We start from the raw sequence: 14,039 nt of genomic DNA, 5'->3' as shown, positions 1-14,039 counted from the left end.
TGACCTATATTGTACATTTTGCTACAAAATGCTACTCCTTCGCCATTTCTAACCCGATTTCGATTCCGTTTGCTTTATGTGATGGCACTAGGTGAGGGCTTCAAAACTTCTACACAGAATTTTGACCTTTGACTTCTTGGACCTTTGACCTTAATTTTTGACCTATATTGTACATTGGCTACAAAATGCTATTCCTTCGTCATTTCTAACCCGATTTCGATTCCGTTTGCTTTATGTGATGGCACTAGGTGAGGGCTTAAAAACTTCTACACAGAATTTAGACATTTGACTTCTTTGACCTTTGACCTTGATTTTTGACCTATATTGTACATTGGCTACAAAATGCTACTCCTTCGTCATTTCTAACCCGATTTCGATTCCGTTTGCTTTATGTGATGGCACTAGGTGAGGGCTTCAAAACTTCTACACAGAATTTTGACCTTTGACTTCTTGGACCTTTGACCTTGATTTTTGACCGACACTTTATTGTACATTGGCTACAAAATGCTACTCCTTTGCCATTTCTAACCTGATTTCGATTCCATTTGCTTTATGTGATGGCACTAGGAAAGGGCTTCAAAACTTCTGCACAGAATTTTGACCTTTGACTTCTTTAACCTTTGACCTTGATTTTTGACCTATATTGTACATTTTGCTACAAAATGCTACTTCCGGCGGGGACATATATTACGCACCGCGTAATTTCTACTTTTCCTTGTTATCCTGTAGGACTATATTATGAAAATGTACTAGATAATGTAAATTATGCATACAAGTGATAGACTTAGACATGTGCATGATTCAACTTAGGATCTATGCCAGGCTAAAAATCAGAAGCACATGCATCCAAGGATATACAGTGCCATGGTGATGACATCATTGTGTAAGAAAAAGTGATTGCTGCTCTCTGTTAATCACTTGCCAGAGGTACTGAAATGGCCTATGGTCAAGACTTTGGGTCATCCCATCAGACCCACACCGATTTGTATACAGGTGCACGAGTTCGTCATTGAAAAAAGGTCCATGAGTCATACAGCCTATGGATGAGTTTGACACTAGACAAATAAGGCCCATGAGTCCACCAACAGACAAGACCCATGCGTCTGACACTAGGCAAAAAAGGTCCATGAGTTTTACAATATGCAAACAAGGCCCATGAGTTTGACATTACATCAGGGGGCCTAATGTGTCGGTTTCAGCCTTTTTCGCTTCATGTCAAACTCATCAGTCTTGTTTGCCCAGGTGTCAGGCTCATGGGCCTAGTTTGCCTAGTGTCAGACTCATTGGTTTTATTTGCCTAGTGTCAGGCTCATAAGCTTTATACCTCATGACTTGTGGGCTATGTGACTTATGGGTATCGAATTCACAATGTTCACCCAAGAATTGCCCTTGCAATTATTGTCATTGTCACTGAATGTTGCTTTATGGTAACGTTAACATTAGTATCTGACATTTCAGTAACTAATGTAACGTAATGATTGTTAAAAAGTGATCTATGCAGCATTTTATTGTTTCTGTAAATATCTTTTCCTGTATCTTTTTTTTTTTAATGCCTCTGCCACAAAGTGGTGCCGGAGGCATTATTTTTTCAGGTTGTCGGTCGGTACGTCTGTCCGTTCATCTTTCCTTCCGTCCATAATCAATTTTGTGGAGAGCGTAACTAAAAACCCATTTGAGGTATCCTAATGAAACTTGGCATGTATATGTATGAGTAGGCTAAGCTGTGCCTATCAACCCTTAGGTGCACATGCTCAAGGTCAAAGGTCAAAAGGTCAAGGTCAAATGTTCAAAATTTTTACTATTTCCCCCAAATTCATGCAGTGCCAGAAGGTATTTCCTTGAAACTTAGTGTATGTACACTGTGTATGAACTACCAAATAAAGATTCTCCAGAAAGAGTTTTTGGTCATGAGGTTAAAGGTGAAGGGTCAAAGGTCAAGTTAAAATGTTGAAATTGTACACTTTTTCCATCTCGCAAAGGGTTCAAGGTATCTTCGTGGAACTTCATAGTATATATGCATGCACTGACTGGCATTGATTATCTAGGGAATTAGGGGGTCATGGGTCAAAGGTCAGGGATCAAATGTCAAGGTCACCTCCTCAAGATGTCACTACTTCCCTCATATTTATACAATGCCTGCAGGATTTTTCTTGAAACTTGATATATACATGTATGTATTACCCATTAGATACTGTAAAACGAGGAATGTCCGCCTGCATTTTAATTTTGAGAATTTCGCGAGAGCCAAAATTCGCAAAATTGAAATGCATGCGAAAGTTTTTGTTTACACGATATGCGTTGAATGTTATAGGCAACTCGTGAAATTTTAATGCCTCGAAAAAAGCTGTTGGCTCCAATTCGAGAAAATTTCATACCATGAAAATATGTTTTACAGTATTCTGTGGGAAGTTTCTTGCCATGTGGTCAAAGGTCAAGTGAAAATGCTCAATTTCCTTCCTCCATATCTCGAAAATAACTCAAGGTATCATCATGAAACCTAACAGTATTCTCTTTAGAACTTTGAAGGGTGTGTACAGTTCTGGTCGAGGTGAAGATTTAGCATGCAATTTTTAAGGGGTATCAAAAGTTTATGTGATGAAAATCAGTTTTGAAATAGCTGAAAAGTGAAAAAAGAGATCCTAATAAAAGGCATGCATGACCTGTCGCCTTTTATTATTATCATTTTTAGCTCACCTGAGCCAAAGGCTCGAGTGAGCTATTGCGATCGCCCTTCGTCCGGCGTCTGTCGTGCATCGTCCGTCGTGCGTCGTGCGTAAACTTTTTACATTTTCATCTTTTTCTTGAAAACCCCAAGACCGATTTTCATCAAACTTGGCAGGAAGCATCCCTAGGGCGTTAGGAACTCAATTTGTTAAAATGGGCACCATGCCCCACCGAGAGGGCCCCCAGCGGGGCCCAAACCCCCCAAAATTAAGGAATCTGTAAAAATCTTCTTCTCTAGAACCAGAAGTGATAGAGCTAAGTTAATACTATGAGTTAGTACATTGATGACTGTAGTTTCAAGTTTGTTCTTTAAAAAATTGGGCCCTTATTGTACATTTTCATCTTCTACTTGAGAATGCCTGGTCAAATTTTGGTAGAGCTGTGAATAATTTAGATTAGTGACTGCGTGAAAGGTGAACTTGCGATACTCGGGTGAGCGCTAGACTCGCGGGTCTCTTGTTTTTTTGATATCTCAGCCATTTGAAAACCAATTTTCATCAAATAAATGTTGAATCCTTTTAAAAATTACATGCTCTTTCATATTTCATATTTCTCATTATCTCACTTAGGAATGTTCAAAACATGAATCCCCACCTCAACCAGTACTGTACAGTTCCTTTAAGGTCAAAGGTCAAGGGGCAAAGGCCAGGTTTAAATACAAATATTTTACCATACTGAAATTACACTTTTTCTCCATACCTTGTGAATTTCTCAGTGCATAAACTTGTAAAAGGGTCAGAAGACAAGTAAAAATCCTCAAATCCCCAAATACCTGTACTCTGACAATATAGTCATTCATCCAAGTAAACCTAGTTCAAGGAAAGTGAAAGTTCAGCACATTTGTGACACACCTGTCCTTTAAATATTTTGCCAATTATGTGAGACTGTCATCACACATTGTCAAGACATTGTACTATAGACCTATTAGGAGAACCATGCATTATGGTGGAGGCATACCAGTCACCATAGTGACATTTCTGGTTCCCCTCTTAAGCCCATCTATAGAAACCTTGCCAAAGGTATTATGCGCTATATAAGAATGGTAATAATAATAATGATAACTTGATAATTTTTGTTGCATTTATCAGTGAAGCCAGAATTCTTTTCTTTTTTCTGTCATGTGGTAGAGGACTTCTCAGGTAGATCCATACATGTTAAAGATTGTTGTTTAGAAAGCTAGTACACTAAAAAAGTGAATTTCCTTCATGTAGTAGTCTCCTTATCCAGCAATGATATGGCACCAAAACTTTTAGAGTTCATAACTTCATAAATGATTTGCCCAATTTTCCTCAAGCTTTCACCAACATGTTCTACTAATTTTACTGCTTTCACTAAATCCCCATTTATATTTGGGCTTTGGTTTCTTTTAAAGCTCTCAGATCTCCAGTATGATAAAATGTTCTGTGAATACATTATCCTATATCAAATGTAGCTTACCAGTCAAGTGCTTTATGCATAGTCAGATGTCTTCATGTTTAAACTTACTTTATTATTCTATCATATTCAGGATTCTCTGTGAGGTTACGCAGCTGATATCTTGGAGATGCCGAGATGGTAGCCTTACAATTGGAATTTCTGTGGCATGAATGGAAGTGGCATGCTAAGGAGACATTGTAAGAGCGTGCAGCAATTCTGTTTGTTTTTCTTTGAATGTGCGATGTAAGTATTGGAAATTTGCTTACAAGATGTCTGCTAGTCGACCCATGCTCCTGAAAGTTGTCATCTTGGGTGATGGTGGAGTTGGTAAGAGCTCTTTGATGAATCGCTTTGTCAGCAACAAGTTTGAACAGGAGTCTTTCCACACCATAGGTGTGGAGTTCCTCAACAAGGATATTGTCGTTGAGGGTGAGACATTCACGGTGCAGATATGGGACACTGCTGGACAGGAGCGCTTCAAGAGTCTGCGAACGCCCTTCTACCGTGGATCTGACTGCTGCATGCTGACATATGGAGTGGATGACCGCCAGAGCTTTCACAACTTGACCATGTGGAAGAAGGAGTTCCTGTACTATGCAGATATTGCTGAAGGGGAGAGCTTCCCCTTTGTTCTCTTGGGCAATAAAGTCGATGTAGAGCCAGAGAAGCGGCAGGTCATGGCTGATGAAGCAAAACAGTGGTGCGCGGACAACGGCAGTGTGCCTTACTACGAGACCAGTGCAAAAACAGCTGTGAATGTTGAGGAAGCCTTCATAGCCGCAGTCCGGAGAGTGGTGGAGCTGGATAGGAAGCATGATGAAAGGGGAGATGTGGGACCAATCAACTTGAACCAAAAGCCTAGCAATGTCCAGAAGAAAGGGGATTGTTGTTAGTTTTCAGTCTCTGTGTCTTGCATTCAGGCTTTCTAGTGCATTGTGAGGTTGTGAAATAGCTCTGTTATCCTACATTTTCTTTCTTAATGAAGCCATTCTTGTACTGATGTTAAAGTTTTTGTTGATGTCAGTGAATATATCATTCATTTTCCAAATGCAAGTCGCAGGCCTTAAATTTACATTCCTCTTGCAAATTGCTGTATAGCAGGCAAGCTGCTAGTGGGGTAGAACCAGTCGCAAAGTGTGTCTTTTCCTTAAATTTATGTTGTAGAAAGTTTGTACTTGCAACATGAATATGAATGCTACATATATTAAAAGATGTAATACTATAAATAAATTGATTCAAAGGAAGAATTCTAGACTTTGTCACAACTTGTGAAATATGTCTATAATACAATTGTTTGTCTCTGGATTTAAATACCTTTTTTAATTGCTACTCTAGACTTGGAATGTGAAGCTTATACCCCCACCCTCACATAGTGTGTATGGGGATGTAGGAATCACTCTGAGGTCGGGTGGCCAGGCGGTCAGTCGGGCAGTTGGACGGGCAGTTGGTCGGTCAGTCAGTTGCAAAACTTGTGGCTCAAACTACTCCCTCATTTTTGAAGCAGTAGACCTAAAATTTGGCATGTGTGACAGCTAACATAGGTAGATGATCATGTGCAAAACACCTTTTCTGTCTTTATTGAGAAATGAGTAACCACGGGAGCGACAATTTTTTATGAATATCATGTGAAATGTTCTGGCTCAAATTCTTCTCATTTTTGTTGAACCGACCGGAGGTGCAGGGAAACTAAGGGATCGCCTGCTGCGTCTGTCCGTCCGTTGTCCGTCCGTCTGTCTGTAACGCTACAAAAACTTGAATAACTCTCTACTGAGGACTTCAATTTCAATCAAACTTGGAGGAAAGAGTGGTTATACAAAGTTACACATTTTACTAAACATGAAGGTCACCTCAAGGTCAAGGGTCACAGGCAGAGGTTGATGAACTCTAGGGCCCAATGTTAAGTTTTTATGGCGCGTTTCAATTATGGCTTATAACTTTTGATCCATATGTCTGTTTGTGACCAAACTTGGCTGGTAGATGTCCCTTGGGGAGTTGAAGGTCACCACAAGGTCAAAAGTCAAACACAGGGGTCAACAAAATTTTAGGGTCCATGTTAAGTTTTTACGGCACATTTCGATTATTGCTCATAACTTTGATCCCTATAAATGCCCATTTGTGACTAAACTTGGATGGTAGATGTCCCTTGGGGAGTTGAAGGTCATCACAAAGTCAAAGGTCACAGACAGGGGTCAATGAACGTCTGGGAGTTAGAAAAACGTTATTTCTTCTATGCACATGGGCAAGACACAATTTGGCACTTGCCTTGCTTGAGCAATTGACTTAAAATTTGGCATGTGGGACTGCTATCATAGGTAGATGTGAAAGATGCCTTTTTTGTCAGCATCCTGTAATGCATTGCCATGTGGCAATGGCAAATTTTTATAAAGATCTGAAAATGTGGTTCGAACTATTCTCAGTTTTAAGGCAATTCAGCTGAAATTTGACACATGCCATCAATGTAATGTGTAGTTGTGCAAGACACATTTATTTTGAGTGTTAAGAATTCTGTTGCCATGGCAACAGTAGTTTTTACAAATCCTACAAAAATATGAGGATTGACTTACACGTAACCCCCTCAGTTTTTGAGCAGTTGACCCCCAATTTAGCATGTATGACCACTGTCATAGGTAGATATGTGCAAGACACCTTTTCGTCAGTATCTCATAATGCGTTGCCATGGAAATGACAGTTTTCATACAAATCACACAAAATGTTGTGAATATTTTAAAGGGATGGTAAAGTATTGGTTGAGGTGAGAACTTGGCTTTTTTGTGAGATACTTAAAAAAGACTTTATGAAATGTTAAAAGTATACAATTCTAATAGGAGTTCAAAGTTTATTTGAGGAAAATCAGTTTTGAAAGGGCAGAGTTTTAAAAAACAAAGTAAAACAAAACAATCCTTATAAAAGGTGGGTCCCACCTTTTATTAGGATCACTTTGTTTGGGTTATCTCTGCCATTTCAGAGGCAATTCTTATCAAATAAACTTTAAATTTCTCTTACAGTATATGTTCTGTTATATTTCATACTAGGTTTCTTATCATCTACAAAAAAAAATCATCAAAATATGTTGGAAATCTCAAACCCCATCTCAACCAAACCTGTAACATCCCTTTAAAGCGTTTGACATGAAAGTTGGCACATGGTAAGGTATGTAGATATTTGTCATGTGTTGCCATGGTAACAGCAATTTTTAAACGAAAATCATATGAAAAATTTGAACATTTTGTTAATTCCCACATTTTTTAACATTTGACTTGAATTTAGCACATGTAACCCCTATAATTGGTAAATGTGCATACTTCATCTCTTTTCATTGTTGAACAATGTGTAGCCCTGGTAACTGCATGTTTCAATGAAAATCGTATAGTGTGTAATTTGCTAATTCCCCAATTTCTTTTGTAGAATTTGACTCTAAATTTGACACATGTAATCGCTGTAGCTTGTAGATGTGCAGACTTCATGTTTTGCCATCATTGGACAATGTGTTGATATGGGGACAGCATTTTATATAAAAATCATGCAAATTATACAAGTGGATATAGCTAACTCCCTCAGTTTTTGTCGAGCCCACCGGAGGTGTGGGGAGACTAAGGGATCGCCTGCGGCGTCTGTCCGTCCGTCATCCATCTGTCCGTCGTCCGTCCGTCCTTCCGTCGTCCGTCTGTCCTTCCGTCGTCCCTCTGTCCTTCCATCGTCCGTCCGTCCTTCCGTTGTCCGTCCGTCGTCCGTCTGTAATGCTACAAAAACTCGTAAATAACTCTTTACTCTGGGCTTCAATTGCAATCAAACTTCGAGGGAAGAGGGGTCATACAAAGTGTCACATTTTACCGTATATGAAGGTCACCTCAAGGTCAAAGCTCACAGGCAGGGGTCAACGAACTTTTAGAGCCCAATGTTAAAGGTGCATGGTCCCCGTGTTTTAGTCAAATGCGTACGCGGGCGCACGGCGCAAGTTTCCTATAGAGACCTACGCTATCGACTTCTCTTTGGCGCTTACGCTTTGGCCCACTTTCCTGAGTCCGAAGAAGTCCGATTCACTGTAGTCAGTGGTCCGATCACAGTTCGGCTCATGATTCGGCTGAGGGGGATGACAGCTTTAGCAAACTTCTTTTGTGATGTCATAATAACAAGCACATATGCACGCACCCTGGCATTATTACGAGACTGCGCGATGCGCAGGGAAGACAACAAAGGCAACGTTACTTAGCAACACCTACGCACTTTACTCTTGATGACAGCTCTACTTCGGTAATCTTCGTATCAGTGCTAACGGTGATTGGCAGTATCATCAACAGCGCCATCTACACTACCGGGACTATGCCCCTTTAAGTTTTTATGGCGCGTTTCTATAATGGATCGTAACTTTTGATCCATAACTCCATTTGTGACTAAACTTGGATGGTAGATGTCCCTTGGGGAGTGGACGATCACAAGGTCAAAGGTCACAAGCAAGGGGTCAACGAACTTTTAGAGCTCAATGTTAAAGGGGATGGCTAGTAACTGATCAGTGGGAATCAGTGGGAATGCTGAAGGATGATTGTTCCAATCCTTGTGGGATTCATATAAGTGGACATTATCTATTGTTCTGTGAAAATTATTTGCTTCAGAATGGTCTCATATTCACGTAATGTGCAGTTTAATGTTTTCAGGTTACCGTGCCTGGTCAGTGACGGGGCATTATTCTGCACATTACTTGATTATGAGACCGTTCTGAAGCAAATAATTTTCACACAACAGTAGATATATAAGGTACTCTTAAATGAATCCCGCAAGGATTGGAACAATCATCCCTCAACATTCCCACTGATTTCCACTAATCAGTTACTAGCCATCCCCTTTAAGTTTTTATGGCGCGTTTCTATTATGGGTCATAACTTTTGATCCATAACTCCATTTGTGACTAAACTTGGATGGTAGATGTCCCTTGGGGAGTGGATGATCACCACAAGGTCAAAGGTCACAAGCAGGGGTCAACGAACTTTTAGAGCCCAATGTTAAGTTTTTATGGCGCGTTTCTATTACGGGTCATAACTTTTGATCAATAACTCCATTTGCGACTAAACTTGGATGGTAGATGTCCCTTGGGGAGTGGATGATCACCACAAGGTCAAAGGTCACAAGCAGGGTCAACGAACTTTTAGAGCCCAATGTTAAGTTTTTATGGCGCGTTTCTATTATGGGTCGTAACTTTTGATCCATAACTCCATTTGTGACTAAACTTGGATGGTAGATGTCCCTTGGGGAGTGGATGGTCACCACAAGGTCAAAGGTCACAGGCAGGGGTCAACAAACTTGAAGGGCCCAATGTTAAGTTTTTATGGTAGGTTTCATTTTTGCCATAAATTTTTACCCTGTTATGTCTCTTTTTATCTGTTATATCCCATTCGCGTACAATTTCTTATACGCGAATGGGCGAGACACATTATGGCACTTCCCTTGTTGATCATTTGAATTGATGTTTCTGCACATTTTACCAATCTGAACTTCAGATGTGCATATTGCATATTTCAGCAGTGCAGACTGATGTGTTACTGTGGTAACAGCCTTTTTTGAATACAAAGCGCTAGCATAAAAAAATATTGTGAATTGAGCTAACTCCTTCAGTTTTTGAGAATTTGGCTTGAAATTTGGCACATACATGTATAACTGAAATAGCATGTGGATGTGCAAACTTTGTTTTCGTCATTGTTGAACAATTTGTAGTCATGATGTGATAACAGCATTTCTTAATGAAAATCATTCAAATTTTTTTGTGGATTTGCTTAATTCCCTTATTTTTTGAAGACTTGACTTTAGATTTGACACATGAGATCCCTATACAGTGAAACCCCGTTATAACGAGGTCCGTGGAACCGGCAATATTACCTCGTTATAACCGGTACCTCGTTATAACCGTACGCATCAAAAACAAAGAAAAACTTATGTTATGACGTCATATGCCCATCAATCAAACTTAAGAGCATCCTTTGCGATGTTATTACACAATTATGGATCATAATTATTGAGAGAATAAAGGGAAATTATTTGTGAATTGATTAAAAGAAAATATGAAAAAAATAGGGGTTGAAATGCTTTAATTCTTTAATTTTTTTCCGAGAATCTCTTTGCATGATAGTTGCACATTATGTTCTTGACAAGTAGGCCTATATTTTATGCATGATTCTTTCTACACATATATCTTCCTCTTGTATTGAACCATCCTGAAAGAATATTTTTCGTTTGTGAAATAAAGTGTAAAATGATAATGAACAAAGTCATATTGTATAAAATGTGTTTGTTAAGTTTTTTCTAAACACCAGCGCAAACAGAGTAACAAACATGCGTTGTTTACCATAACTTTCGAGGTATTTTACGCTGCTGGTGCCCAGCGGGAATGCGATGATTTCATGAATCATTTCGGTTTAATCTTATACAATGTATGATCGTTGCGCCCGAAGGGATTAAATATGCATTCGTTATTTTCTTCCAAAAATCTCTTCGCGTTTTGTATTTTGGAATTTGAAAGACCATGATCCTTTTTATGCAAATCTGCACCTCGTAGACCATTCTGGAAGAAAGGAAAATCTTCATTGTGAAATGCAATGTTAATTGATAATAAACGAACGCAGATCTATTCCAACGTTTGAATGCGTTTGTTTCTTTTTCTGAACACCGACTCAAGTAGAATAACATGCGTTATTCAAGTATTTTTACGCTCCTGTCACCGGGCGGGATCGCGATGATTTCATTAATTATTTCAGCTTTAATCATACACACTCATATTAATTTACATTATCATATATTAAATGATAATGAACAAAGCCAGATCTATTCAACTGTTAAATGCGTTTGTTTCTTTTTCTGAACACCGACTAAATTAAGTAAATTAACATGCGTTATTCAACTATTTTTACGCTCTTGTCACCCAGCGGGATCACGATGATTTCATTGATTATTTTGGCTTTAATCATACACACTCATATTTACTAACCAGCAAAACAACTGTATGTCGGAACTAAAAATTTAAAGGATATAATGATGAGTTACACACGCATTCCAATTGTCCATTTTTGGCCACCAGTGTCGATACATGAAAAGTTTTTGAATGCGTTATTTTTTTTTCTCTCGTTGCGGTGTGGTCTGACCTTCTATCACGCACGCGTATCTCGAGAAAAAGGAAATCAAACGATTATACTTTAGTAGGAACATCGGAAAGTATTCCTGTGTCTTATCGTGTGGGTAAGAAGAAAACATGGAAGAAACGATACTAGGTACTCTGCAAAACGGGCAAGAGACATGGATAGCATGACTTCGGCTTTCAATGTTTCGTTTGTCGCGTGTTTAAAAGCGGCAAGTCAAGAACTTTAATAGTAGGAACATCAGAAGGTATTCCTGTGTCTTATCGCGTGGGTTAGAAGAAAACATGGAATAAACAGTACTCTGCAAAACGGAAAGAGACATGGATAGCATGAATTCGGTTTTCAATGTTTCGTTTGTCACGTGTTTGAAAGCGGCAAGTCAAGAACTTAGTAGGAACATTGGAAGGTATTCCTTTGTCTTATTGCGTGGGTTAGAAGAAAACATGGAAGAAACGGTACCTTGCAAAACGGGAAAGAGACACGGATAGCGTGAATTTGGTTTTCAATGTTTCGTTTGTCACATGTTTGAAAGCAGCAAGTCAAGAAATTGAACCTCGTTATATCCTATCAAATTGCTTATGTTTTTCTTTATCATGATTCACCAAAATTGTCCTCATTATAACAGGAATCTCGTTAAAACCGAACTCGTTATAACCGATTCGTCCTGCCACAGGTTTACACGCAAAGGAAAACGGGACCGACGCGATCACCTCGTTATAAGCGGTTCCTCGTTATAACCGAACTCGTTATAACAGGGTTTCACCATAGTATGTAACTGCAAAATCCATCTCTTTTCACAAATTTTTGAACAATGTGTTGGCCATGGTTCAGCATTTTTTAGTGAAAATCATATACTGTAGATTTTGCCCTGGTTGCCATGGTAACAGCTTTTTTTTTTCTATAAAAACATGCAATATACTGTGGTTTGATATAACTCCCTTTTAAACATTTGTCTTGAAATTTAGTATATACCTGACCTTATGAGTGGAAGTTTTGCAAACTTCATCTTTTATCACTGTCACACAGTGTGTTGTCATGGTAACAATATTTAAAATAAAATTCACAAGATATTGTGGATTGCGCCAACTACCCAGTGTTCGAGCATTTGATGTAAGATTTGGCACATAGACCACTTTACATCCAAGTTTTAGATGAGTAAAACCTACCTTTTGTCAGTGTTGAACAATGCATTGCCATGGTAACCCAATTTTTTGTGTTCAATTAAAAAAAAAGATATTGAGGAATGAGCCAACTCCATCAGGTTTAGGTGGGTGTATTAATCACATTCAGTGATAGTTCTATTTTTTTTTTATCTATAGTTAAATGAAGATATGACAAGAGGATTGCCTGATCATTGGCACTGTGATTCAGTTATTTGGGCTGTTAAATTTTGGCTGTGGATGAACATTTTCCATGCAGGTATACTTCAAGTACAACTGTGGAAGTACATATATGTACTTCATCATATATGATGAAGTGTTTGATCATGTCAAATGCATACTGAAGGTACTTGTATGTTTGAGTTAGTGTGTCTCATGTGTCAATTTGCTGTATGGTCAGCTTGAAGTGAGACTGGAGTGTGGGTAGACTTCTCAAAATTCATATTTTTGTGCCTCCGCCATGAAGTGTCACCAAAGGCATTATGTTTTGGGGTTGTCCGTCTGCCCATCCCTCCTCCATCCTTCTGTCCAACCTTTAATCCATAATCAATTTTGTGGACAGTGTAACATCCACATGAAACTTTGCATATACTAGTATATGTATTATACGTGTGGATGAAGCTGTGTCTATCAGCTGTTGGGGCACACACTCAAATTTAGTGTCAAAGGCAAAGGTCAAAGTTTTGAATTTCACTATTATCCCTGTATCTCTGCAGTGACAAAGTTGTTTTCATGAAATCTAGTGTATACATTACCAGGTAAAGATTCTCTAGGGAACGTTTTGGGCTATGGATCCGACGTTCACAGGTCAAAGGTCACGTGAAAATGCAAAAATGCAAAAAAAATAAAAAGTGAAAATGCTCAGATTCCTGAATACTTGCTCTGAATCAATTTAGCCTTGAAATCTGTACTGGCTGTTAATCCCACAGTGAATGAAGTTCAAGATCCTCCTCATCACATACATCATCCATAACCATTCACCCTTATACTTAACTGACCTGATCTCATTGTACCCAAACTGGCTACATGCATGGACCTCAGATCATCATCTACAGCTCAGCTTAAACTTGGCCCTGACACTCACAACTATTAATGGTGACCGTGCTTTCTCCGTTTGTGCCCCCCTTCTTTCAAACAACCTCCCTACTCATATTCAGTCCTCCACCTCCACTGGCATTTTCAGAAAAAAATTTGAAACTCATTTATTTCATAAACAAAACTGATGATTATGTATTGTTTATTATTTGTATTAGTAGTTGATTTCTATATTTGTTTGTTTTGGGTTTTTTCTATAATTGTAAAGCGCTTTGAAACATGTTTGTATTAGCGCTATATGAATATTTCATATTATTATTAATTTGATGAAATCTGGTTCAAGGAATGGAAACACTTGACACATTTAGGGTTGTGCCATCAAACTTTCAAGCATGTCATTTTACTTTTTTACCAGTCATGTGAAACTGTCATATCACACTGCCAAGATGTACTACAGACCTATTTGGAGAAAAATGTGATATGGCGGAGTCATACCAGTCGCCATAATTACATTTCTAGTTTCATCAGAATCAATACCAGCAAACAATGGCTTTCAGAGAGTTTTTGGTTGAAGTAGGCAATT

General features: G+C 38.7%; 1 protein-coding gene across 3 annotated transcripts in view; it reads left to right on the top strand.

Moving 5' to 3' along the window:
• The window catches only part of LOC139736117 (ras-related protein Rab-9A-like), a 42,219-nt gene extending 33,546 nt beyond the window's left edge, over positions 1–8,673 (top strand). For all 3 annotated transcript variants that reach the window (XM_071646849.1, XM_071646847.1, XM_071646848.1), the window contains exon 2: positions 4,232–8,673. In XM_071646849.1, coding sequence (XP_071502950.1) covers positions 4,410–5,033 — 624 coding nt within the window. In that variant the 5' untranslated portion in view covers positions 4,232–4,409 and the 3' untranslated portion in view covers positions 5,034–8,673. The remainder of the gene's footprint in view (positions 1–4,231) is intronic.
• Positions 8,674–14,039: the final 5,366 nt, after the last annotated feature.

Source organism: Diadema antillarum, unplaced genomic scaffold, assembly GCF_040938485.1.
Source record: "Diadema antillarum isolate AM-2024a unplaced genomic scaffold, OU_Dant_1.0 seq00000622_RagTag, whole genome shotgun sequence".
NCBI classification, from domain to species: domain Eukaryota; kingdom Metazoa; phylum Echinodermata; class Echinoidea; order Diadematoida; family Diadematidae; genus Diadema; species Diadema antillarum.
This window is presented reverse-complemented; position numbering and strand designations above follow the sequence as displayed.